The sequence below is a fragment of the Gambusia affinis genome, linkage group LG14 (genome assembly GCF_019740435.1).
Source record: "Gambusia affinis linkage group LG14, SWU_Gaff_1.0, whole genome shotgun sequence".
In the NCBI taxonomy this organism is placed as follows: Eukaryota; Metazoa; Chordata; class Actinopteri; order Cyprinodontiformes; family Poeciliidae; genus Gambusia; species Gambusia affinis.
The window spans coordinates 13,680,789-13,703,725 of record NC_057881.1 but is presented as its reverse complement, the minus strand read 5'-3'; the positions used below and the strand labels follow the sequence as shown (position 1 = coordinate 13,703,725).

The following is a 22,937-nucleotide window of genomic DNA, read 5'->3' as shown; positions in this document are numbered from 1 at the left end:
CGCATACCACTGATGCAAAAAAAAAAAAAACAGAAAACATACTCTTCAAAACTGAAAAAAATAAATGCATCTTGAAGTGCAAATTACATTCGGGTTTGGACTTTGACTGGGCCATTCCAACAGATGGAAATGTAACCTCAGCTGTTTTGAAGCCAAGGTCTTGCTCAAGAGTGAGCTTATTGAGGCATATAACCTCAATTTGCTACCCGACTCAATATCAGTGCATCAGTGATTGTGAATGAGACTGAATCAGTGTTGCTCTAGTCTAAAGTGTTTAAAGCGACTAGTGTCACTAAATAAAGAGCAAGAAAATTCAAGTCTTTTGTGATAAAGAGGAAAGTAGTTTCCTACTGTCTTTCTCTCTCCTTTTCCATTGTTGGAGTTCCTAATGGATTTCCTGCATCTCTGCAACTCCTCCAGAGTTACATTGGGCTGCTCCCTGTCCAGTCTGTCATCTTATGTGGCGCTCTTATGAGGTTTGTAGTGACACTGAAGTTTTTGTTGACATAACATGAAATAATTTATGGTGAGTTAACACTTTTGCAAATCTTTGTTATCATTAAAATGCCTTGAGTTTACAAAGAGTTTTGATTAAAAAGTATCATCTTGATACACAAATCAACAAACTCTTTCGTGTGTGTATGTGGGACGGCCTTTGTATCATGCTTTGCTTAGAGTGCAAAGCTTAAGAAGGTTGTCTGCACGGTAGATTTTCTTTTTGTGCAACTTCTCTTTGTACTTCTTTGAAGTAATCTTACCCGGATGCCACAGTTCTGAATAGTCTGCCTTTTTGGACTCTTTGTTAAGTGCAGCCTGATGGATATATGAACCCTGAATGCTACTGAATACAATTCTTTCCAATCCAATAACATAACTGATGTTTCACATCACAGCAAATGCAAAGGAGAGGGATTTGGCTGCAAAAATATGTTTGGTTTTTATGCACTCAGCATTAAGAATGTTTATCAAACAGTGATAGATTAATTGTCATGTGATAGTCGATGTTTAAAACAACAACTTCCTGTTTTTGTCTCTGGCTTTGGGTTGATTTTTGAGACTAAGTTTTTATTTTTCATTCTGTCCTTTGGGAAGTTGAGGTAAGTAACTTTTTTTTTATTTTTTATTTTGCAGCAATTTCTTGAGGGTCAACTCATATACAATACAATAAAAATATTTAAGCCCCCTCCAAAAAAAGTCAACTTTTTTTTCTTTTCTCAGGTCATCAGACAAAAAATTTTAAATTAAATACAAAGTTTCAAATTATCATTTCAATTTAAGATAAAGTAGCTATCCAAACCAACCAGTCTCTAAACCTAACCCTTTCACTTGTAAAATAATGAATTAGTTAAAACATGTTTGATGGCCTGATACTTTTAAATGTGGCCAAAAACAACACAAACAGAAAAAATCTGTAAAGAGACACGTTTTATAGCACTGAAAGTATTTTTGTAATTATTTATTATGGATTAACAGTCATTGAAAAGGCTCACATTTTATGTATAGCTTACATTTAATGTCATATTATTTCTAAAGATTTGATGTTGAACCCTGTTACTATGGATTTCACACTATATAACTTTAAACAGTCTGTCCTGTGTTTCTCAGTGGTAAACTGATGACCTGTCCTCTCGCCCAATGACAGCTGGAGATGACCACCACCTCCCCCTCACCACCTGCAAGATTAACCGGTCATAGACAATTAATACATTTATTGATTGGCGCTCTAATCCCTGTTTGGGCCTGTCAAATTATGAAAATATGAGAGACAACCTGATGGAAATGATTTAAAACTGAGAATTCTCAGTTGAAATGCTAAATTAGAAAAATGTATAAATACCAATAACATTATGTCAAACTTCAAATATTTGAATATATCCTAAAACATAAATTATAGTTTATGTTCTACAATTCCACCCGAATAGTTTCCTTGTAATTACAATCACGGTTCTCCAGGGATACGGTCCCATGACTTCATTCCTTTGAAATATCGCGGTGCATGTTTCAGTAACATCATGTGTACTCCTTTATGATGACACCCGGCTGTTGAAACTCAAACACAAACTTCAATACTGTTAACCCCCATTTTCAACATCCTTCAAAACTGATGAAATGCCCAGAAACGCGGGGCCTAATTTTCCGCAGCCACGCCGTGTGCTGTTAATGGAGCACTGCTCGGCTTTCATCTCTCTCCCCGTGAGTTGTCGTGCAATCACATCATTAAAGGCCCCGCATTAGGTAATTTGTGGAGTGACAGCTTGTCGCTGCTTTCAGAACAGCTAGTGCGTCTGTGCACACACAAACATTTCTCTCTTTTCCTTTTTTTCGTCTTTTCTTCTTGTTGAACGCTTCCGCTCTGTCTGTGTCTGTCTCTCTCTCTCTCTCTCTTTCTCTCTCTCTGTCTCCCACAGGCCTTGCCCTGGCTCATACAGTGTGTTCAAATGCATGGGAAATAATTGGCCATCCCTTTCATCACAGGATTATGAGAATAAATCTCCTTTTGGAGGAGAGCAGCGTCAACAGTCATTGAAATCCTGTTACATGGGGTATTATCCTGCAACTAATTGCTTTTTTTCCCCAAAAGCTAAGCTCCTCTCCCACTCGTGTTAACGCACTTTGATGAATTCATAACTGCTTCACTTCATGTGGAAGGAGATCGGGGGAAGATTGGATTTGTGGAGAAAATGACCAACAAACAGTGTTTATTTATTATTTTATTTTATTACTAGGTCTTTTGGCAGAGGGTATCTACTCGCTCATAAATAAAATTTAGTGCAGAAACGTTTGAAGCAGGCTGCCCTGTTGGACAGCAGCTGTACATCATCTTTCATCAAGCAGCATCAGGGAGACTAATGCTGGATGACAGTTTCATGTGTAATGCTCCCAAGAAAGGTTTCTAAAGAAATATTTTCAACGTAAAAAAATGAAATAAATCAAAGTAAAGGGCACTTAAGGGGAAGAGTAATGGGGAGAAGATTGAGAACAAAACAAACAAAGATTGCTATGATCCTTAAAATCTTGCAAATCAAAAATATTTACAGAATCTTTATTGATCCGTGGAGGCTCTTCCAGCAGCAGCACTCGTGATTAATAACTAAATTTGCTTTAATTACACTTTTGGCTACTTTTCAATGTCATTGTAGTGAATTTCAATATAAAACTGCTTTCTAAAAGCTGTTTTTGAAAGGTTTAGAGAAAAATGTTGATATATTACTAATATGCCTTGAAATGCATTGCTGTGATACTGCCGGCATGAGAGCCAGTATTACTTTCTTACAGCAATGTGTGTACTTTTATATTTAAAATAACTTTTTTCTAAACGTCTTTGTCTCGATCTAGAACAACAATTTGAAAAGCATGTTGGTTCACAAGGTTTCATGAAAGTCTGACCTCAGAAAACTGATGCAAAAGGATTGCTTTGCTTAAATGAGTGACTTTATGCTAACAAACAACACCCTGAGGTTTGGCTGCTGACTCTGCTCGATGTAAGATGAAAGGTTTTGCATTGTCACTCCTAAATTTTTGAATTTTTATGTTCCCATAATGCCAAGATTCCAATTGTTTCTTAACTCTGGAGTAAAAAATGTTTTGAACAGATGGACCAATTTACTTTCACATATATCACTCACTGTTTCTGCTCAGAAGATCTGTCAGGGAAGTAAAATACTTCCTCTATCCCATTCTGTGTAGTTAAAAAGCCCACACATTCACTCAGCAAATGCCTGTTATAAAAGTGTTTTATCATGACAAGGCATTTCTTTTTGAATATCGAATGAACAAAGGTTTGTACTATGAAGCTACAACAGATGGTGGCTGACAAAAGAATAATTTTAGACCTTGAATTATACATTATTATCAGGAAAGCAAAGCACAGAGACTCAATGAAAGTCTTACAGTCTCTGTTTGAACTGAACATGTAATAAGGGCTGAAAATGGAAATTTAAGTTGTTGGGCTTACCACAAAAATGGGGTATCATTGCAGAATGAAAACTTGGGTTTTAAAAGGATTATTGTTTTTGGATAATGTTCTTAATATTAAAACGTCATAGAATACTACATTAGCATTCTCTAAATTATGGCAGCACAGGGACCTTACACATCCTGGCTCCTAAACTAACAATCCCATATTTCTTGGAGCTAAGCAGGAGTCAAACCTGTAGTAATCCATCAGAGCAACTAAACGAAATTCACCATGTTTCAAAAACTTTCCTTCCCACATCCCGTCCATAAAAAGAATTGTATAATTTCCCCACTTTCCTCAGGCAATAAAAAAGCAGTCAGTTCCAGTTTCCTTTTCTGCATGTTATTAATTCCACTGTGACATCATGGAGTCCTCTCATCCATGCAGCTGCTTGTGCAACGATGGCGATTGGTCAAAAACTGTGCAAGCGCGGAGTGACGTCTGCACACAGTGGAAACAGCATTTCCAAACACACATGCATGCACAATCGTTATCCACTTCCTATCAGCAACAGGAAACCCCTTGAGTCATCATGGAGCGGCGCTCTGAGAGTAAAGCAAACAATTTCGATGAAATCATGTGGTGGCTGGTGAATGACAGAGAGTTATTAAGAAATCACGTTCCTGGGAGACGGAGGGAAGTGAGCTGAGCTTTTCGAGCGAAATTCTGCTGATGAGAAACAAATTTCCAATTAAGTGGATTTCACAAAAAGGAAAACAGCATTGTTTCACTTACGAGTTTGATTCATGGATTTTCTCGAATGATCAATTGATCTAAATTTGTCTTAATGGTTTGTTGTGTATCTGACCTAAACTGGAGTTTTTGTTTTGTGTTTTTGTGACCAGATTAGTTTAAATCCCTCCCCAAAAAAAAAAAACATAACAGGATTTTCATCAGGAGTAAACGTTAAACAAATCCTATAAATCCAAAAGTATCTTTTATAGAAATCAAAGGCAGATGTTGAACATGTTGAAACTGTTTAAAATATTTTCCGAAAGATAGATACTAAAACCCCTTTTTTGGTTATTTGTTCATCACTGTCTTTGTTTATGCAGCATTTGGACATCAGTAATCATCTGAGAGTGTGTCCACTTTGGACACACTCTCAGATTATTTAGATGGAACAATATTTTCTTTTCAATTACTTTGTTACTGGAGGGAAAGCCAGGCTTAAATTGTAACAGAATTTCAATCTGAAGTACATTCATCCTTTGTCTTCCATCTATCCAGGGTCAGATCCCAGAGGTAAGCGGCCTAAAAGAGGGGCTCAGACGTCCCGCGCCCTGGAGACAGTCTTACGTTCTCTAGCTCATTCCAGATGGTTCCTGGGTCACGGAGCAGGACGAGGCGTATTTCTGTTTTCAAAGCACAAAGCTCTGCTGACAGGCTCTCCCAAGGCAAGGGTGTCCAGGCTGCAGCCAGATGCAAAACAATACAAAGTTTCTTTTCTCATTAGTTTTGGAGCAAAATGTGCTTCTTGGATTTCCCAAGAAATCTCAGTAATTGTGGTGGTATGTCGTTGTTTGATGCTGTATAAATGTTGTAAACACACTGAGAGGTGATTACGCAGAGATGTAAGGAAGACGTAAAGATTTGTGGTTGGATGCCCTGCTGCTAAAGTCAGAGTGATTCACGGGGGATAGAAAGAGACCTGATGTTTCAGCCAAACCGTTGAACTGAACTTGAACTGATCCGTTGTTTTTTTACTCTCAAGTTATCCTTGAGATTTAAAAATAACAATAATAACTTGAACTTTTGGTTCATTGTTTTGAGGGAAAAATTCAAATAAAATTAACCAAGGACAAAAGGAATATTAAAAGCTAATCTGTATTAGCAGAGCTAAACCAAAACAAATGTTGGAATATCAAAAGGTTGTTCTTCTTAGCTCAAAGAACATTTGAGTCTTGTTGTCTTCGCGTGCTCATTTGAAAAGTATTGCTTTTTTACTTAATGTTTTAACTAACTTTTTCTACACAAGTAATCTTATGAAAACTGTTAGATAATTTTGCATTTTGCATGGTGTCCTTCAGTGCTGAAAAAGGTGCCTCCCAACAAAATGTTTATGTGTAACAATTACTTTAATTATTAAGAATTAAAATCACAAATAATGTAGCACAAAAGACTTTGTATTACCTCATGTACTGGAATATAAAAGTGAATAAAATACCTATACTCTTGAAACGGAACATGGTTGTAATAAACATTCTTGTGTGAGTAATAAGTAGGAAATATTGAGTTGTATATTCTAGCTGGATTGAACTAAACTAAATTAACTTTATTGATAGTTTAGTTTCAGTCAGTTTTTGTTTTTAACAAATAAAGGCTGATGTTTAAGCGGTTTATTCTGATTACTTAATGAAGGGGTGGGAATACTTTATTCCGCCAAAGGGGAAAAACCTGAGAAGATTGAACATATTTGGTTTTGATTTCAAAATGTCAGGGATGTCAGAATTGAAGTAAACAATTACAGGAACAATGAGATCATAAGGGGCAGAGTCTTTCATTTACTCAGTGTCTGGTCACAGAGTTAACGGGTCTAAGAGACGAACCCGGACATCCGTCTTTTATTCCAGCTCATGCATTCATCAAGTTCTAGATTTCCCCCAGAGTTTTCTTACAGTGGGATGTGTTTGAAAAAACTCCAAAAAAAAAGAAATGTGTCCAGGTGGCGACATGATTAGATGCAAAAAAACACCTCAGTTGATTCCTTTTGATGTGAAGGCCAGTGCCATCTTCTCAGAGCTCGCCACAGAAAGCAGAGCTCCTTGATCTCATTTTATTTCTGAAGGTGATTCTAGTCACAAGAAGGAGGAAGATCATTTCATTTACCTGTAGCATTCACATATTGTTAATTCTCTTTCGCCTTCAAGTCCTCTATTTGTGTGCCCATCTTCTCCTCCTTCCAACCATGAACAAAATATCTTGCTACTTCTCCCCTTAAAAAACTTTTAAGGGGAGAAGTTTGTATGATTTCTATTTTTCTAGCACTGTGTTCATGTTATCTGTCCTTATCACCTGCAGTTTTTCAGAAGCTCACGGCGTAGAAGGTTGAAGGAGAACCTAAGGAAATATAGCTCTTCTGAAATTTCAAAACTTTTCCATTTGTTCCAAGAATTTGTTTAAAAGTACTTTCGCTCAGATTCTGCGTGTGAACATGAAAAAAAAAAGTAGTTAAATAATCCTCCAATTCAGAGAATGAAGGACAGGCTGCTACAGAAGGCATGAAAGAAAAACAAGTCGTGCTGCTGTTGATCGTGATTTCCTGTTTTTTTGGGGTGTTTTTTGCTTCTTTTTTTTTAAATAGCTGACTGAGTTAAAGCTGGAAAAGCATAAGGAGAAACAACAAATTCAGAACACCCACACTGCTGGACTTCTACTAAGAATTGGGAACTTACAAGCCGTTGAGGTTGACTTACTGTATATGTGAAGTGAACCATGCATGCAATTTCTAAAACTCCTAAACTTTTGCTTTTATTCCAAGACTTTGTTTAAAAATTGTTTCTCTCCGATTGTGTGTGTGTGCGTGTGTGTGTTTGTGTGTGAACATGAAAAAAGTAGTTAAATGGCCCTCCAATGACCAAACAGTGACCAGTACAAAAGAGAAACCTTCAGACACAAAAACTCATCAGGAAAATTAAATAAATCACTTGAAGTACGGGAGGAATTTCCAACCTTTTCGAATCACATGAGATACAGGGACCGATTTGACGCTCCTGTCAGTAGTATTTAAAGATAAACTGCATTTGAGCCAAACATTATTCCTTGAAACTGCTTCTTTACAATCTCTTAAGATGAAGGTTTCTTGTGAATGCACTTTCAACATCGTGGGTTTTTTTTTCTTCAGCTACAGCTTCGCAGAAGACCTTTAAGGAAGTCTTTCTGCTGAGTATGTGCAAACATGACAACTCCCCGGTGTGAGAATAAATGCTCTCAATCAATAGGGAACCATCTGGAGGTATATGTTCCAATAAACTTGGTTTGGGTGCGCTTTAAAACCTGAGCAGAGCGTACCGTACAATTTGAACCAGATTTTGAAACCCGAGTGGGTTTTGAAATACAAAAACACATGTATGGCCAAGAGGGCAATCAGGCTCATCTACAGCCTCACAGATGAAAGACATTGTGATGGACAAGTTGGGATAACTTGCAAAGGAAGGCAGCATGTCTTGGCCAGACTAAAGTCTGGAGCAATTCCACATGAAACAGTCTCCATCTCAGCTCCTGGTTTGATTGATTGCCCTTGAGGTCAATTGAGGTTGTAAAAACAGAGCGTATTCATCAGAGGTGGTTACTGTGGTCTGATGACTAACTCCACACGAGACCTCAGCATTTAAGTTCATGGAGTTTTTTCAGAGTGCAGAAGTCAGGACGTACAGTAGAACAGAATCGCATGCATGTGAGACCAACTTTTTATTTCAGAGGCTGACTGTACACCCAAGGGGGAAATAACTGTGCAGTTCAATATCCATTACACGTCTATATCTCACTCTCATCTGCAACAGGGTGTCAGCTTGCCAAAAGCGCTGAAATAACGAGAGAATCAGACATTTGGGAAAATCAAATTTTACCCTTTTATAAAAAAGAATAGCCTCTGGCTTTTTATATTAAGTAGAGTCAAATAATTGACTTTCTAGAAGCCACCCGCCCCTCAGCTGCATACACTATTAGGTTATTTTATATCTATCACATGTCTTGTGTAGGTTCAATGAGGAGGTCATTGCTTGGCAGAACATGACAACAAACATGTTTGATGTAGTTTTGCACACCAGGTATTTTGTCAAAGAGTAAGATTGGCAATTACACTGCCTGAACCTTGCGGTGGTTGTTTGTTTTCCCTTGGGTTTGAGTCAAACAAAGCTCTTAAACTGTGACTCATACAATATCAGAAAATAAACAGAAAAAAAAAAATCAAACTACACAATAATTGTTTTGACCTAAACTTTGAGTATGGAGACTGCTTGTGTTGTGCATTTCTTTGCCAGTGTAGTTTGCAGCCATTTTAAAATGTCTGTCATTGAAAAGCCTCAGTTTTTTTCTGCCAGACCACCTGTCATCCCTCTATCAATTGTCACACTCGGTTCATTGTTCCCCGGTTTCAGGGGGTTGGTGCCAACTACCTCCAAACGATCAGGGTGCATGTTTATGGGTCATGCAATTCCTTGTTACCCCTCCACACTTCTACCCCTTAGTTTCAAGGGTCTGTATCACTTAGTTAGGTTTAACACAACATTTTGGATAAGGTTCAAGTAGAAATTACTTCCTCCTTAGTTTTCCAAATCCCAAAGAAAGCACTTTATAGTGCACTGAAAAATAATTTGGAGATCCAGACATAGCTTGGTAACACTTTGGTTACATTTTGGCTTGAAGCTTTCAAATCAATAAAGTGAAGTGGGAAGAGAAAGCACCACGCAAAAAAAAAAAAAGAATAAACTTTTAAGATGAGGGGAGTCCAATTTAAATGCAGCCTTAATCACAAAACATTAAGTTGAGGTTAGAGCATGCTTCTGGTATGTTCTTATAGAGGTAGTTGCATATCTTTTAGAAAACGTCTATCATCCTAAACTTTAATACAAGTATGCTGAAAACCAAATGCAGGTAAATTAAGATTTTGCTCCAGCAGAGAGGTTTCGACTCCCAGATTTTGTATCGATGGTTGAACTCTTGGTGTGGTCTCAAAGTAGCGCCCCCTTTTTTTTAATTATTATTTCTGTCTTTTTACATTGAGAAAGATTACCCAGCAGTAACACTGATTCTCAGTGATGGCTGGCTGTCAGCCAAAGCAGACTTTTAACTATTTTCAAAGCAGATCAATTCCCAGCCTTTCTGTATGGCTGCCAGCAGCGAGGGACTCTTCTAATTATAACAACGGAGGGCATGGTCTGAATACTGTTTTCTTCTTTTGCAGCTTGCTGGTGTGGGGACTCAGTTACATTCCCACATAGGCACCGAATAGATAAATATAACACACATCCTTCATGCACTCACAGCGGAACGTTGCAACCTTCTGATCAGGAACATAATTTACATCATAGAGTCAAATGAAACCTAAACATCTTGGGAGAATCTTAGAAGGTGACCTCAGTGCTCCTCCTGTCAGGGGCAAAATAGATGATACTGGGTTGATCAGAATGAGACAAGAAGTTTTATAGAATCTGTAATGATTATCACTCCAGTTTGTATTTGAGTAATCCATTTAAATTAATAATAAACAACCCAGTTCAGGTTTGAATGTCACAATGACCAGGTGCAGTTCAAATTAAAGAAAGGTCTCTGATATAGTTGTTCGTTTAGCACTATAAAGCAGAAACCACTTTGGGAATTGTTTGCGGCTAAGGATTAGCTATCTTTTGTGCATTCCCAAAGCAGTTGAGCTGAATTTGTCACTCTTTTTTAGCCCTACCAAGCATCCAACGTGCTGCTATGCAGGTGATTTAAGAGTAGGAAATTGAGGATGCATAAATTGCTGAATATATGAATCTCAATTTCAGCTCCAACATTCAGATGTTACGGTCCAAATGTGGTGTAAACCACAGTAAAGCATGGACCCATCCTGCATTGATCAACAGTTGAAGGTGACAGTAGGGGTATTGTGGTGCTGGAGAAATTATCTTATCAAACTTTGTGTTTTTGAGTATTGTGTAAACCCCACACCCTACCAGAGCATCGTTGTATTGTATTGTATTCCAACGACCACGCCAGATCTCAAGCCAACACATGGTGTTGGGGGTGATTCATATCATCAATGTGCAGCCGACAAATCTGCACAAACTGTGTGATGCTCTCTGGTCAATATATGTACAAATTTCTGTCAAACGTTTTTTCAATCTTGTTGAATCTATGCCAGAAAGAGTAAAGACACTTAAAGACAAAAGGGGGTCCAAAGTCATCCTGTGAGCTACTGCACCTAGTGTTAGGAAACAGACTTTACTTTATCATTAAACTTTGTGCTGTCTTAATATCTGTATATTTGTTTACACCCTTACAAACCCTCATTGCATGGAGTCTTGGAAAACTTTTCTTAATCACAGCCAACACAAAAAAGCCGATTCCCCCGGTGAACACCTGAACTCTGTGTCACACTTAAACAAACTACAGTCACACAACCTTTCTTTGATGTCAGACAACAATGACTCTTTTGGCCTGAGAAGCGCTGCCGCTGCTCTCACAATAACGACTGTTCAAGCTGTTGTTTAAGACTTTGAAAGAAAAAGAAAAAATCAGGAAACCTGTTCCTGTGCCTGCTCTGCTGCATGACAAACACACTTGCTCACCGACACACACATACATCAATCAGCCTGGTGAGTCACCTCCAGGTTTTTTTGGTATCGTAGGACGACCACTGCACAAAGAAAGAATGCGAGACCTAAAAATAACAGCCATCATTCCTGTGGAATCTGCGGCTCATCCATGTTTGGCCAGCCTGCGGGAACAGGTTTCTGTGACCTTTCTGAGTCAAGCAGAACCCAGCTGCTGTGACCAAGTTAAGTGTGTGACCTCCTAGAGCAAGGGACTGGGCTGCAAAGTGTAAAGAGAGACATTTCTGAAGTGGCAAGCTTCTGTTTGGAAGGAGGAGCTGTTAGAAAGTGCAGACACACACTCTCTCTCACACACACACACACACACCCAGAGAGGCCAGCTGGTGTGTTTCGGAGAATGCTCAGCAAGCCTCTGCCACAGCAACCGTGCTTGTTCAACATCAAGCAGCGGAGGGAAAAAAAGGAGAACTCTTGCACAACACACACATGCAGTCACGCATCTGTTCACACCCCGACAAAACACATCATTGTCCACGTTGCTAATCACTTCGCATGCTGCCGTCTTCAGCAGTCTTCTGTACAGGAATGTTTTTGATCTGACTTTACATTCTGCTCTTCACCCTGCACTCTCTGGCGCTCACCCTCTGAAGCAATAACCCATAGCTCACTTATTATATTTTCTCAAGAATGTTGCATCAGTTGAACACAGATTGCACATCATCTCTTCTCTCCTCAGTGGTATTTTGCAGACATACTAACTTCAGATTGCTTACAGTTGGTGTTGTTTACCGAGCAATGGTGGCATACTTTATATGTGAATGCTTATAGCCCAGCACTGCTGCAGTTTTATGGGGGTGAGTCATGTTCACATAACAAACAGGCCCTGCATGGGAAAATACTGTATCACAGGATGCAGAGTTAAGCCCGAATCCACCGTGTGTTTAGTCCACACCTGAGACTCCGCAGGGGATTGGAAGTTTGAAAATTAAACAAAGCACCGGCAGCAGAAAACAAAATGCAAGGCAGACATCAACACTTTGAGTTCACAGGTACGTTGTTATTTTTACACTATGAATTGTGATTTCTATGAAGAAGGACAGCTAGTCACAGTGCTTTGTTGAAGCCTCGTGGCTTTCTTTTCTTCTCAGTTCCTTCAAAACCAGTCAGAAAAATTTCAACAGGGACACTGCGGAGAGCTTTATGACAGCAGGAATGACCACTGACCTGTTGCCAGGGACTTTCTGTGTCATTACAAAAAGCAAATCACATCCTTTCCTCCTATGCGAAATGACATGGTGTGTTTAAAACTTTGTGGTTGCAGTTTTGTTGTGTGCTTTGTAAACCAGTGTGGGTTTCCTTCTCATTGTGTGTTTCTTTTTTTTTTGTCTTTTTTTTTTCATGTGGTTTGATTCCCGTTTGAAAGGTTCCCAGTAAGTTATTGGTTTTATGTGAAGTTGCGTGTGTTTCTGAATTGTTGTGCTTGCAAAATGTGGTGTTTGGTTTGCCTTTCTATTTTCTCTGCAAGCACCCTCAGTGGTGGTTTGGGGTGTGTTGATGTGCTGCATCCCAGCATGGCCCTAAAGCAGCAATGTGACTGACAGGAGGGCCCTGCAGAGGATAGTGAGGGGAACTTGACAGGTCGCCAGTCTGTCGCAGGGCTACACAGAAACAGACATAACCATTCACACACACACACACACACACCTAGGGAGGATTTAGAGACCAATTAACCTGACAGTCATGTTTTTGGACTGGGAAGCCGGAGAACCCGGAGAGAACCCACCATGCACAGGGAGAACATGCAAACTCCATGCAGAAAGACCTGGACCGGGAATCGAACCCAGGACCTTCTTGCTGCAAGGCAACAGCTCTACCAACCGGGCCACTGTGCATCATCCTTATTATTATTATTATTATTATTATTATTATTATTATTATTATTATTATTATTATTATTATTATTATTATTATTATTATTATTATTATTATCCACTGACTGCATAAGCCGAGGGATACAAAACGTGGCAAAAAAACCAAGCTGGTTGTGTTTGTACCTAACACGAAAAAAGAAAGAAAAGAAAACAAGTACAACATGGCGATGTAAGAGCAGAATATTACGAAACACCTGAATCAGACAACAAGTTCGAGATGGTTAATTATTGCCTACATCATTAAGCAGTCTAGAGCCTGCTTAATGATGTAGGCATGATAAGGTTGACTGACACATGATCTCCTCATTCCGGCAGCTGCTCCGGTTCTTGTTGTATCAGCGCAATCTCAGAAGTGAGCAGGAATGTGGAGACTCGCAGCGCCCTTTTAAAACTCCCTTTGCCTAATGCCCGCTTGGAGAGCCTTTCTTTTTTCTTTTCTTTCTTTCTTTCTTTTTTTTTTTTTTTTTTTTTTTTTTTTATACATAAGCTGGAAGGTAACAGTGGGCAGAATCATCACACAAGACGGGCTGAGCTGGAGTCTGTGCTGTTACTGGGTTGCTTAACGCTTGTGTCACCAGGAGGCTGGACTGGTCGGGCGGAGTGTTTGAGCTGAGAGCTCGACATCAGTGGAGCGTACTCACTCTCAACCTCTGTGAGTGAGGCGGTCTCTTTCTCTCTCTGTCTGTCTCTCTCTCTTTGTCTGTCTGTCTTTTCCCTTCTTTCTCTGTCGGAGCTTTTTAGGATTGGATTTTTTTTTCTCTCCCTCCTGACTGAAAGTACCTCTAAAGCAGCACCCAGAGCAGGACGTTGGATTCACTGGTCTGAGAAGTCTCCGACGGGAAGAAATGGAGCGCACAGTTGGCATATTCTGCTAGGACGCATCTTGAACAAGTGGACTCCCTCTCTCTTTCTGAATCTCATTTTGTCCTAAATGGTGAATCGGCCCTTCAGGATGAACTTGCAGTGCAGCAGCCAGGTGGCTACCTGCATCCGCAGAGTCGCCCACAAGCGCCTGGACTCGGACGACCAGCCGCCGGCTAAATGCGCGAGGCTGAGCGCCGATTCGGGGGACCCGCAGGGACTCCTCGGCACGTCCCCCAGCTCCCCGGTCAGCCCCGCAGCCAACCCGGTCCCCGCCACCCACCAGGGACCGTCCAGGATAGGAGCGTTCCTGCTGCTGCCCCTGGCGGACCGGGAGAGCCTCCACGGCGCGATGAATACAGACACCGGCGATGAGCTGCTGTGCAAGGTATGCGCAATCCAGGGCATTGTGCAATTTTTTTTTTTTTTTTCAATGAATGATGTTGCTCAATCTCCCGTCTGACATGTTATCCGTATTTAGCTCACTTTTTTTTTCAGCAAATGTCATTCTCACGCGAAATCTGTTGACACTTTGCGTAATAACAGCGGCGTTGCTTAATGGTTTAAATTTTTTTTTTGAAGGGCTTCTTGAGGCCGTTTGATCAGCTGAAATAAATAACAAATAAACAGTTGCACGCCGACTTGCTTTGTGTTGTGGAAACGCACTCTCTGCCACAGCTCCATACTGTCTGTCAACTCGGCTTATTTGCATACACGTCATTGCAATCCGCCAGGCTGTGACAAACACACAGAAATGCAAACATGTATGGGAAAGATGGAAAGCGATGATAGGGATGTGCCCAGATAAGGAAATATTCCTGAGCTGCTCCACTTTTGTGTGTGTGTGTGTGTGTGGTTTTTTTTCTCCCCCTTTTTCCACTGTGCATAGAGTACAGTGGATGCGTTTGGCTTTGTTGTTTAATGAAAGTTAATCGCTTCATGCCTGAGTGACTCATTCGCAGAGGCGCATCTAAAAAGTTTTGCAAGGGGGGAAGAGGGGAGCAAAAATGGGGACCACTAAAAAGATTGTTGCAAATCAAAAAGTCATGACAGAGTTTACAGTTTCATGTTATGGTTGCACTTAAAGCCTATCTGTAAAAAAAAAAAAAGGAAAAAAATCAAAAAGAAAAAAAAACGTCTAAGACATATTTTTCAATACATGATCTCTTAATGAAGTGACTTATTCTGAAAGGGGGAGCAGGAACGAGAAAATGAAAGTACATAGAAATAGAAATAAAGAAAATTGTTTCAACTCAGCAAATGAGTTTCCTTTTGACTTTTCAATTCTAAGAAACAAAATTATGCATGAGTTGGCTGTAATTTTAGCTAATGTATAAAGATGTCCTCCATTAGCCCACAGCTTGATGACGCTGCTGCTTTTTTTGTCACCCTTTTCTTTTTTTCTTTTTTTTTTAATTCACCACTATATTTGCCTCGCCACATAATAACAATCTCACTCCCTCCACTTTTCTCCAACTTTCCACCCCTTGCATCTCTCTCCCTCTTCCTCGTTCTCCAATCCCTCTGCCAGGTGTTCGATATGGGGGTGTACCAGGAGAAGATCAGAGCCTACAGCGTTCTGCCGCCTCACAGGAATGTGGCTGGCATCACGGACATCATCCTGGGGGAGCGCAAGGCCTACGTCTTCCTGGACAAGGACTTTGGGGACATGCACACCCTTGTGAAGAGCTGCAGGCGACTGGACGAGGAGCAGGCCCGCAGACTGTTCCGGCAGGTGGTCCTGGCCGTGGCGCACTGCCACCAGGCGGGTATCGTGCTGGGCGACCTCAAGCTGCGCAAGTTTGTCTTTGCGGATGAGAAAAGGTGAGATCAACTGAGCAGGAAGCTGTTTTAAGGTCAACTATGTGGGAAGATTGACAGAGCAGTTCAGCTATTAGAAAGCAGTTGTGTTAATACTCTCATGGTTTCTCTATTTAGTGTAAATCCACTCTGATCAGCCCATTGCTAGGGAAAGTTGCAGACGGCACTTAACTCAGGAACAATGTTTAACTTGTTTCCATGCTCAATGAAAGAGCCTGTCTATACACACTTTTCCCTGATTTCCAATAAGGAATATCACTTTCTTTGTCTAATTTCACCCAAATGAATTAGAACTGACAACTGGTAAACCTTTTCGTATTGTTGACAATTACAATATAGCGACGGGTCCGAATTTGTAAAGCAAACCAATAGCTGAGTTGGCTGTAATCTGCAACTTCACCAATAGATGGCTCTATATTGCACACTTTCCTCCTTCAAGAAAGTAAAAATGAACACGGTGCACTTACACTGTGCAACGTTCCTCCTTTCCACACTGCAAATTTGCTCAAGCACATTTTTATTGTAATCTTCATATAACAGTGAGGTTATTTTGCTTGAATGGTATTAAACCTGAATGGCTGCAGTGTAGTGGCACATGCCAGTGAAAGCCCACAGCCGGCATGGCAGCAGCTGATACACACAGGCCGTGTGTTTCGGATCTGGATGTGGGAACAGATAGAGTAGGAGGTTCTGTACTTGTGGAGGCAGACTGCTCAGCTTCCCAGATTTTCGCCTTCTCTGTCTGTCTCCCATCCTCGCCTGCGACGTGTCCCTTTGTGTGCTCGCGTTCTGTTTGTTTTGCATGTGTATGTGCCTGTATGTGTGAAAGTGGTGGGTGGCAGTTTTGGCAGAGCCGCGAGACGAGGCTGCTGAATGAGACGATCGTACCCTTCTGCAGGCCGTTACATTCGAAAACATTTATTGCTCATTATTTATTAATAAATTACATCATAGCTGCGCTGCAGGAGAACCGATGGCTCCAATTGGGTTTCATTCACATGCACTTTCTTGCACGGAGGAGTAGTTCTGATGCTTTGAACCGGCTCCCACACACAAACACACACACACACTCAACCCACACAGACACACATATGCTTTAACTTGTGGGTGCTACCTTCCGTTCAGGAAATCACTCAACACATTTTCCTACTAAATTATTTGTTGCATCTTTTAACCCTCCTGTAGCCCTGTTTCTTAGAAGCATCAGCTTATTTCTCTCTTTCACCGACATTCCCAAACACACATTTCCATGAAGAATTATCATCAGTAAGCGTCTTCAGCCATAACCTCAGGGTTAGCAGGGTTACAGTGGATGAATAAGAGCGGGGAACCACTGAGAGGAGTTGAAGCTGCTTGTGCCCCTCTAATAGCTATACCGCTGCAGAGTGATGAGTCACAGTGTATATGTGCAGAGGAGAAAAGGAGGGAGGGCTGCACAGCTCCTTTTCCTCAACCTTAGGTGTTTGTTCATACATGCTGAGGTTTGTACTAAATTACAAATAAAGCTGTCATGTTTTCTTGCACCGACGATTTTCTTACCAAACACCTCAAACATACACCTTAAGAACTTTGGCAAGGTTTCACCTACAGATCTGTGACATATAGTTTGAAAAAACTTACTTCAACACATCCACAGACACACGTCAACATAAGTGTGATACGAATCTGTATGATCTCACTCTTTCCTTTGAACAGTTCTGTAAAATTTACAATTCAACACCTCTGGAGCCCTGATACACAAGCTGTGATGCAATGCCCTGGCCGACAAAGCTGCTTTCCAGCCAGTCACGAAAAAATTCACAACAATCTGATGAATGCTGTCCTCATTGACTCACACGCACACACACATGCAGACATGGAATAACAGAGTGCAGATGGAGGAGTCAGCTTAGGGAAGGTGAATAGTGCTGAGAAGCATGCAGAGCTTGACTGCCGGGCCAACCCTCCTCTCCGTGCGTCACTGATGTGGCAACAGCCATTTGAGGGTAATTATGGCACGGCTGGCGCCGCCAGTGTGGGACCCAGGTGCAGGTAGCCTGGGCTCGAGACGTAGCTGGAGAGAGGAGAGAAGATATGTTCTCTCAACAGAGGGGATGACTCACTCGCTCCACTCCTCTAACTCTCTCTGTTCTGATTCTCTTTCTGCCTCCATCCCTCTTTCTCCTCCACCGACTTATCTCCTCCACTATCTGGCTGCTTAAATATCATTTGCCCTCCGTTTCGGCCCTTCTGGCTGTCACGCTTTCTGTGGTGATCTGTTTTTCTCCTCAGCTGCTCTTTTATTACTGCTGAAGGGGTTGCCCAGATTTTGTGCTAAATGCAAAATATTTTGTGTTTCTTTGTCATTTTTGCTTGACAAAAATAGATTCATGCCTTGTAAACATTGTCTAGTTACTGCTGGGATGATGATATTTTCTGTCCCCTGAAAATGGAAAGATGCTCACATTAAAAGCTGTGTGTGTAGTTAGTTTGTTTTATTGAAACACACACTTTTCTTCGAGCAATCTGTGCTTATGTGGGTCTAAGCATTTTCTAAAACTCAAACAAAAGTTGGAGTTGTGGCCCAGAACTGCTTTAGCCGTGCCGTTGTTAGTGTAAGTGTTGCCAACCTCATCAGCAGCTTTATGTGGAGTATCAGTATTAGTTATTGAATAGATTCTTGCAGACAATTTAGACACATTTTTTAAAATATCGGATCACTATCAATTTATAAGAGTAAAAGAGCTGAAACAAAGTAGAAAATCTCAGGCCCCCAGTTGCTCTGCATGTCCCATCATTTATATGCCTAAATATAGCTAGCAGAGTGTGAGTAAGGAAGGAGGAGGGTGCTGCAGTTTTATATTTATATGAGTGTTTATGTGGCCAGGATAGTGCCAGGAAGTTACTGGAAATTTGCTTAGGCAGCTCCGTTTCTTAAACAAGAGTCACTCAGCTGGTCTTGGGTCAGAGTGAGGTCACTGGAGGATGGTATGCAAATATGTGTGCTGCCGGTATCTAGACTGTCTGTCCATCTGTTGCTGCACAGATCAAACAGAAGATGTCATAACACATAACTAAAACTCCCTGCTCTTGTTGTAGGTTTAAACAGAATAGGCTCTAGGAGTCTAAATTTTCATGATTTCTCAAATTTGTTCTTACAGGACACACGTGAGACTAGAGAGCCTTGAGGACTGCCGCATCCTTGAGGATCCCAACAAAGACTCTATGTCAGACACCCACGGGTGCCCTGCCTACGTCAGTCCTGAGATCCTCAGCGGCTCAACACCGTACTCCGGCAGGATGGCTGACATGTGGAGCCTGGGGGTCATGCTGTACACCATGCTGGTGGGTCGCTATCCCTTCCATGACCCGGACCCGGCCACTCTGTTTTCCAAAATTCGCAGGGGCCAGTGCTTCTTGCCAGAAGGCTTGTCGCCGAAGGCCAAGTGTTTGCTCCAGAGCCTGCTGAGGAAAGAGCCTTCAGAGAGACTAACGGCAGCCGAGCTGCTTGCTCACCCATGGTTCCACCTGCCGCTGTCGCCCCAGGATGTAGCATCGGGTGAGCAGGAGGTGAGCTCGGCGGAACAGACAGTGCCGTCCTTTGAAGTGGAGGAGAACGACGATCTGTTCTGTTGACAGACACGGTCAAGAGCCTGACTAAGAGACCAAAACAGATCTCGTTGTCGTCGTCGTCGTTTTTGTACATTGGCACTTTTTAGAAACCTGTTTGTGTACTGGTATGTGTACATACAACCTCAAGCTTTCTACAGAAACTCACTGTACTGTATTCTCATGTCTTGTATGCGTTACTTTGCTAAGGGCATTGCTTACAATGGTCATTCATTGTGCAGTTGTGCATTTTAAAACAATAGTTGGTGCTAAAAGAAATCCCAATGATTCAGAATTTGTCAGATGGTTTTTAAAAGAATATTCTCTGCAGGCTTCTTTGAGTGTATCACATGAATTTTAAACCCCTCTCTCTCTCTTTCTCTCTCTCTCTCTCTCTTTGGTTGCATTCATGGACCTTCACAAAGCATTAGCTGAATCTTAACTGCGATGGCCAGGGCTGTTGTTCCTCTCACTCTCTGGCCAGGCTGCGGCTGACTCAATAGTTGACTCGAGGACGGTTTGAGCTCAAGCCCGACGTCCTCGAGCAGACAGTGACACAAAGTAGGAAAGATGGTTAGCAAGGGACTCGTGTGTCACCTTCAGCGTGACACTACGGAGGTGTCTCATTGCCAATCTGGCCAAGTCTGAGCGAGTGGAGCTCATTTACAAATCTCACACCATGTGCAGAAGGTTGAGAAAGGCAGGATGTTGCTGGTGTAAGACTTGTCACGCTCAGTCAGCAAATAATAGTGACACCAGTTCTGAAAGAAGTTCTTGTAAATAGCTTTTTATCTCATTTGTGGCCAGTGATATATGTTTAAAAGAGTTGCACCGAGTGAGGAAATGTCTGATCTGACAAGGCAGCTGTTGCAGTCACAGCTGGGCAAGGGCCAGTATGAAATTCTCATGCTAAAACACTGGTTTGAATTTTTGTGTATTTAGATAAAACCTCAATCAACTAATCTGATGATTAACATGATCTAAAAAAGAAAAGCAGTATTATTGCTGTTCGGAAATATAGGATGAATTCAGTTGAATTTAAAGGGCTTATTGTCTATGAAATTACCCATTTTGCTGCTGCCTAATTCACATTAGCTGGCTATTTGCTGTGCAGCTCTTAGCTGGCCCATTGTACTTTTAAAGCAGCATTACTTTGTAAGAGCAGCGGCTGCCTCTCTGTTAGGTCAAACAGCATGGCTTGCTGTTGTTTCAAGGCTAAAAATATTTCCAAGCAGCAAATTTTCTCTTTTTGCGAGAACGCGAAGCAGCCTTCTTTTGGTTAGCTGAGCCAAAGAGTGAGCAGAAGTAGGCGAGGGCTTTACTGCTCCGCTATATGCTATTATAACTGGAGAAATCTCTACCTACTCTGGTATATTCTCTCAAGTGGATTTCAACCCATAGGAACTTCATGATAGGTGATTTTCACTGTCTTTAAATCTTAACGTTTTGAAATCTTGGTACACCTGGATACCAAAACTGGCCAATGCCAACGCTTCGGTTTTTAGGAATAAGTCTTGTCAGCCAACACTAAGTTGTCATGGTAGTCAGAAACAGAAAGTGCCACGTTGCACTGAAAAATCAAAATTTCTCTGTGAAGTGGTCAAACCTGTTCTTTCTACTGTCTTTGGAACATCATGTCAGTGATCAAACAATAGTTGCGCCTGCATTTTCTGTGCTTCGTAAACCGAAGGAGACAGAGTTGGTCGCAGTCTGGCAACGTACAATGTCTGTTGATGAGTCAGCGCTTAAACTTGTCAGTAGAAACTGACTTTGACTTTGACTCAAGGAACTTCTTCAGACCAGTTCACATCTTTACTGCTACTTTTTTTTTTTTTTTGTCGTCAGGGACATGATGTACAAAGCCTGAAAGAGACATTCAAATTATTTGGTTTGTGACAAAAGAATGGAGACTTCCAAGCCTACTTCATTCTGATACAATAGTCTTGACGATGGTACTGAATCTGGTACGTCTGAGGAGTGATTAACCTTTAATTTCCGGGTCATACAGTAGCTTATTCTAAGAAATATTCTCTTGTTTGCTGGAGACTAGTGACAACTTGCATTGTTCCTCACAAGAAAGTAATTTAAGAGATTTATGATTTTGTTGCTTTGTATATGTAGAGTGAGTCACTCATATGACGTGTAAAGTAAACTGACACGGGTGCACAATCTCCATATTGCACTGTGAATCATGTAGTTGTGACACAACCTGAAGGCTTTGTCAGCCCCTAGCGGTTACATGTGAGAGTTATATTCAGTGTACAAAGTGTGTAAATATGTATATTTGAAGTATATGTTGAATAATTGAATAAAGATCACAGTTTTTCATATTCACCTGACTTGTTCTTCATTCCCTCTCCACCTTCACAGCTTAAGTATAGAAGAAATCTTTTTCGTTTGAACTCCTCATTGTCGCAAAGGCCAACAACACCTTTTCTTCGTCTGTCTCTCCTAAAGGAAAAGAAATGGAAAAACCTTTGACCGCTCAGTCTCCATCTTTTCCTCCAACCGGTTTCTCTTCTCTGACCTTTGCGTAATGCAACATTTAACTCCTCAAACACACAAATGTCAATAGCGGGTCAATGTCTTTTTCCTGGAATACGCCGGGGAGAACATTCGCTCTGTTGTGTTCTTTTTTCTTCCTTATGGTTTTTTTTCCAATAACCTACAGAGCGTGAGGTCAAGTCATTAAAAAACACAGCACAGTTTCACCTCAAACACATCTACTCTTTTTCCTGCCTGCTCTACTTTTACTCTCGGATCATTTGTTTGACCTATAAGAGCTTGGCATGTATCCACCCTTTGCTTGTTATGACTACCCGAGGCACGGCTGGCTGGGGCTTGCGTAAGTGTCGAGTGTATGTGTTCTTGTGCATACCTGCTTCCATGTCTGCGTAAGTGTGTGAGTGAAGAGTCAGATTAGGTATCAACAGGGTAGCTGAATTGTCTTGGTTGCTGGGAAGCAGCCAAAGCAACTACAGTATTGCTTAACTGAGAGTCGAGGTTCCGTCTCGAGGGATGTCGGTAAAAATAAGGTGTAGGATGAGGTCATGTAATAAATTTCTACAGGAAACTCTTGTTTTGGGAACCTGAAGGGATTTATTGACATATTAATCTCATATCCTTTAAAGGGAATGTAATCTTAAGCAAAGTGCCTGTCGGTGAGAGCTGAAATGAGTTTAGGAGTTGCGAAATCCTCTCAGGTGAACTTTGTGAAGGCATCCTCTCCCTTTGGCCACAAGGATAAACTTTATCCTTCCTTTAGGTCTGGGATCATTGAGGTTTCCCAACCACATAATCTTTCAAACAACAAACCTCAGTAACTTCCCGTCATATGTTATTCAGTGTTGCTTTAGGGTCACAAAGATCATCAGCAACTTCCCAAGACCTCTGTGACCTCACGATGCAATGTCAACATTTCAGAACATAGTGTTCACAAATACTGCGCAGGCTGTTGACACGCTGTAAAGCTACTGTTTGGATGCTTTAGGAGAAAGGTATGTGGTATGATTTGCCGTGTGG

General features: G+C 41.1%; 1 protein-coding gene across 1 annotated transcript; it reads left to right on the top strand.

The window, feature by feature from the left end:
• Nucleotides 1-13,247: 13,247 nt before the first annotated feature.
• Nucleotides 13,248-21,749, top strand: trib1 (tribbles pseudokinase 1). Its single transcript, XM_044138223.1, has 3 exons — nt 13,248-14,394; nt 15,538-15,830; nt 18,968-21,749. Exons 1-3 carry the CDS (start codon nt 14,077-14,079, stop codon nt 19,440-19,442), a joined length of 1,086 nt encoding a protein of 361 aa, XP_043994158.1. The 5' UTR covers nt 13,248-14,076; the 3' UTR covers nt 19,443-21,749.
• The last annotated feature ends 1,188 nt before the right edge of the window (nt 21,750-22,937 follow it).

Bases quoted from the DNA above. Each gene is read 5' to 3' on its own strand.
- trib1 (XM_044138223.1), top strand. From the start codon at position 14,077: ATGGTGAATCGGCCCTTCAGGATGAACTTGCAGTGCAGCAGCCAGGTG. The intron at 14,395-15,537 runs GTATGCGCAATC...TCCCTCTGCCAG, and splicing joins GCGATGAGCTGCTGTGCAAG to GTGTTCGATATGGGGGTGTA. The intron at 15,831-18,967 runs GTGAGATCAACT...TTGTTCTTACAG, and splicing joins GTCTTTGCGGATGAGAAAAG to GACACACGTGAGACTAGAGA.